The 4,773-nt window shown below is 37.0% G+C and overlaps 1 protein-coding gene across 1 annotated transcript; it reads right to left on the bottom strand.

The window, feature by feature from the left end:
- Nucleotides 1-290: 290 nt before the first annotated feature.
- On the bottom strand, nt 291-4,540 carry LOC139902132 (tRNA-uridine aminocarboxypropyltransferase A). The gene is made up of 2 exons (XM_071884785.1): nt 4,231-4,540; nt 291-931 (listed from the first exon to the last, which is right to left on the bottom strand). The coding sequence occupies exons 1-2, from the start codon at nt 4,538-4,540 to the stop codon at nt 495-497; spliced, it is 747 nt and encodes a 248-aa protein (XP_071740886.1). The 3' UTR covers nt 291-494.
- Between the last annotated feature and the right edge of the window lie 233 nt (nt 4,541-4,773).

Genomic DNA, 4,773 nt, shown 5'->3' with positions numbered 1-4,773 from the left:
AATTATTAAATCAAAGTTGGTCGAAAACGGCCGATAATCAACAACTTTACACCTAGATCGAAGACAAGACCGAAGGCATCAATCACTATTTCATATAAGTGCATGTGATATCACACTTTCGTTTGTTACCCTTTCCTGAAATTGTGATTATAGTTTGTTGTATTTTTTTTTTTTAACTTGTAAGACTGTATGATTCACCAAATGTTCAATTTAACTCAATACAGTCTCATGCAATTATCAGGCTGAAACTTAATCCTTCAGATAATTACAATTCTGATGAAAATATTCATTGAAGAAGCCTAAAAATATCTTGTTATATTGTCCATTTTCGCATTGTATCCATAAAAATTTCATTCTTGGTCTGCAGCTCTGTGAATTAGCATCATCCACCATGTAGATTTCATATAAAAATTTCAGGAATACTTATACAACAATATGAGAGTAAAACAAAAAGATCATTTCAAGTACAAAGATTATTACCTAAAAAGATCATTTCAAGAATTACTCATTTTCTCATCATCTTTACCCTTTTTCAACAACTTAGGCCTATGATTTGTAGGCTTCATAAAAGAAGCCTGCAAACTGACCATCTTTTTTAGAACTTGTACCAATCTAGACTCGATTTCTATCCCATTTGGTTCAAGAACTCGTAAACACCTTGCAACTGCTTCCATTGTACTCATACACCCACCAAAAGGTTCCTTTCTAAGTATTAAATCAGAGTTGAATATTGTTCCACCATCAACATTTACGTCATATGTCAAACATACCTGAGTCGCAAACTTTGACACAAACTGAAAGCTAGCGTATAACATTTCCTTTGCGTGCTTCCATGTCCCATCAAAAGCAATCAGAACATATCTGTTCGTATCATCATCCCCAAATGAAGACTTCCATTGGTTTATCTCTGTCGAAGGATTCAAATCCGTAGCTAAGAAATAAAAAAATAAAAAAAAAAAAAAAAAAAAAAACAAGGTGAAAATTTTGTAACAGTGAAGTTATGCAAGTCAAGACTGCGTTTACTGAATTCCCAAAGTCCTACAAATTATTGACTTAATCATTACTAATAAATTAGTGGTGTTTTTGTAAGTTAAATACAGTTGAGTCATGAAATAGCAACTACTTAAGTTAGTTGTCCCATTTAATTATACTCTATAACGTCAGGACCTGGTAACCATACCTTTTTTAGTAACCTAAATTAGTAAGAATTTTTTGAGGGAACGTATGTATCCCAAATTCCCAATCCTCTTTATCGTAACACGATGGTCAAGATTTTTTTTTAAAACACGTATACCCACGACCCTAGGTTAAAAGAGGGTGCCGCTACTCCCACCTGAGGAACCCTGTGAATCATCACAAAAAGCTGCAGCAGCTGCAACATGAATGGATGGCGTCAGAGATGGTGGACCGTCCCGCTACTGCCACATGCGAAACCCTCAATTATTTTTGCAGGTCAATTACTTTTGCAGTAGATAGTAACATTATGTGCAGTAGACAGTAACATTTTTGTATGGATGGCAGAAGCATTATTGTACATTACATGATCATCTTTTGCCCATAAATTCAATTGAAAACATATTTACATTCACAACATCATACGAATATCATAGAACTTTTCATTTGAAAAAAAAAAAGTATACACTTACATTCACTACAATATTATCAAGTAATGGCCAACATACAAGTAAACGAGCAACCCCAAAACAGTGAATTGTTACTTATGGTTACAAGTGACACGAAGGCATCGGTCATTTGCAATATTTACGGGTGCAAATGAAGGAAATCAGTTGAACGCGAGAAGAGCTGATAAAGCTCTTTGGGATCACATTAAGGGTATCCCAAATCGACGCATACACGATAGAGTCTTTGATTATATTCGTCAAGCGGGATTTGCCGGTGTGTTCGCGACCGGTAATCACAAGTTGGATCACGCACTAATAACTGCATTGGTTGAAAGGTGGCGTCCTGAGACACACACCTTTCACTTTCCCGTCGGTGAAGCCACCGTGACTTTACAAGATAATCAAGTTTTATGGGGTCTGCCCATATAAGGCTTCTACCTCGATACCTAGCATATGGTCACAATATTCAACCCAATATTCGTTATCACATCACAACCACACTCCAGACACAACTTGTCCGTTTATGGGCAGGCCTCATAAAACTTGAATATCTTGTAAAGTCATGGTGGCTTCACCACAGGAAAGTGAAAGGTGTGTGTCTCAGGACGCCACCTTTCAACCAATGATTAGTGTGTGATCTAACTTGTGATAACCGGTCGTGAAAACACCGCAAACCTCGCTTGACGAATATAATCAAAGACTCTACCGTGTATTCGTCGATTTGGGAGACCCTTAATGTGATCCCAAAGAGTTATATCAGCTCTTCTCGCGTTCAACTGGTTCCCTTCAATATTGCAAAGGACCGATGCCTTCGTGTCGCTTGTAACCATAACAATTCACTGTTTTGTGGTTGCTCGTTTACTTGTATGTTGGCCATTACTTAATGATATTGTAGTGAATGTAAGTGTATATTTTTTTCAAATGAAAAGTTATATGATATTCGTATGATGTTGTGAATGTAAATATGTTTTCAAGTAATATATGGGCAAAAGAAAAGATGATCATGTAATGTACAATAATGTTTCTTCCATCCACAAAATAATGTTACTATCTCCTGCACATAATGTTACTATCTCCTGCACATAATGTTACTATCTACTGCAAAAGTAAATGAGCTGCAAAAATAATTGAGGGTTCCGCATGTGGCAGTAGCGGGACGGTCCACCATCTCTGACGCCATCCATTCATGTTGCAGCTGCTGCAACTTTTTGTGATGATTCACGGGGTTCCGCAGGTGGGAGCAGCGGCACCCTCTCTTAACCTAGGGTCCCACAACTGGGGGTACGGGTATACGTGTTGTTATATAAAAAAAAAAAAAAAAAAAAAAAAAAAAAAACTCGACCATCGTGTTACGATAAAGAGGATTGGGATACATACGTTCCGCCAAAAAATTTCGTAATTTGATTACAGGCAGATTGGTTGACTGCCTGTGTGGTTTCTCACTAATTAGCAAAAAGTTCCTTTTCAAAAAAATATAATTACCTAACTAGCCCATCCAAACGAACCAAACAAAATATGATTATAACACTAGTCCTAATAAGTAGTCATGCAGCGGTATCATTTTCAAAAGGATAATGTTCTGTGCACCACTACTTTTTAGCTGTACACCATTTAACATGCTTTAAAACGTTGCACTACGTACTATACAACGCTCAACATCACATTGACTAGTGCATGGCTAAAATGGTGGTGTAAGGATCAGCATAGTCATTTCTATGTCTGGCAAACGGGTGAGATTGGGTCGGTTTGGGTAACTAGGTCAAAATGGTTTTGGTTTGAAATGGGTCATAGGTCAAACGGGTCAATGTTTTAAATGGGTCAAACAGGTTAGGTTGGGTCGGTTTGGGTAACAGGTTGAAACAGGTCACAGACTCACAGGTCACACGTCAAATGGGTCAAATGGGTTACATCGCTTTTTTTACATTTATTACATTATTTTAGTTAATACTATTTATTATATATACATGAGAAATATTAATAAACATAATAAATGATATAAACATGAATGCTTTCATAAACTATTTACGGATGAAACTTTTTATGCTCGACCTATTTGACCCATTCACCAAACCCATTAAACCTATTTCCTTCATTAGACCTGTTCCTTCATTTTTTGAATAGAACTCAATAGGTTAGAGAGAAACCAATTTGGATCTTTTTTTAAGTTTTGATTTACATTGTTAGGCCTAATTTTTCTCAAGACCCAATTGACCCGAAAGCTTGACCCATTTGACCCGAATTTGAGTGTATGGGTCTCAATTGCCAAGTATAGTCATTTCTAAGGGCTTGTCAAAGTTCATCGAGCTTGGTTCACTTAATTCGTTTTCCCACATTTATCTATTAGAGGGTGTGGTACTATGGTCTATGATACACAGGAGAAACCTTGGGTGCAACTAGTAGCACTTAACAATACAACTTGTTAGGCTAAAACGGAGGACTGGTTACGTAAATATTACAAAGTTAAGGATGATAAACGTAATAAAACAAACTGTTGCTAACGGCAGCTAAATTCCGGTTAACTGCACAACCGTAAAAAAAGAGTACAAACTTAATAAGCAATAACAACATACAAAGCATTAATTCCACACTACCCTAGTGAGAAGAATACCAGGAAATAGAAAAGCAGCATGAATTGATTCGTTAGGGTTTTCTTGATCGTGAAGATAATCAAGAAGATCGGAATCACCATGACGCAATCGACGGCCAATTAGGGTTTCGCAGTTACGAAGGCATTTATTGAGCACCGGAACTGTAGCTAATCGGTGGCGTTGTTCGTGTGGATGTTGTAGGATTACGATTTGAGTGGTGGTTGAAAGTGGTTCAGTTGGAATGAAGTCGCATAGGCACACCGTTGCCGGTCTTTCGCAGACATTGCAAATTGTTCGCCGTGTGCTTTGATGGTTGTCGCCGTCTGACATCTAAATTTAGGTAATAGAGTGACTTATGTAAATATTTTTATATTTTGACAAAATTACGTCAATAGTCCCTGTGGTATGCTCAAAATTACTAATTAGGTCCCTATTTTTTTGATTTTTTTTTCTTTGACATTCCTCCTCGTAATTTACATATCTTATGCGAATAGTCCCAGCGATTGACGATCATTAAAAAGTTCGATGAATCCCCACATGCAGTACACGTGAGGGCATTTTTG

This window comes from Rutidosis leptorrhynchoides, chromosome 3, assembly GCF_046630445.1.
Source record: "Rutidosis leptorrhynchoides isolate AG116_Rl617_1_P2 chromosome 3, CSIRO_AGI_Rlap_v1, whole genome shotgun sequence".
Classification (NCBI taxonomy): domain Eukaryota; kingdom Viridiplantae; phylum Streptophyta; class Magnoliopsida; order Asterales; family Asteraceae; genus Rutidosis; species Rutidosis leptorrhynchoides.
This window is presented reverse-complemented; position numbering and strand designations above follow the sequence as displayed.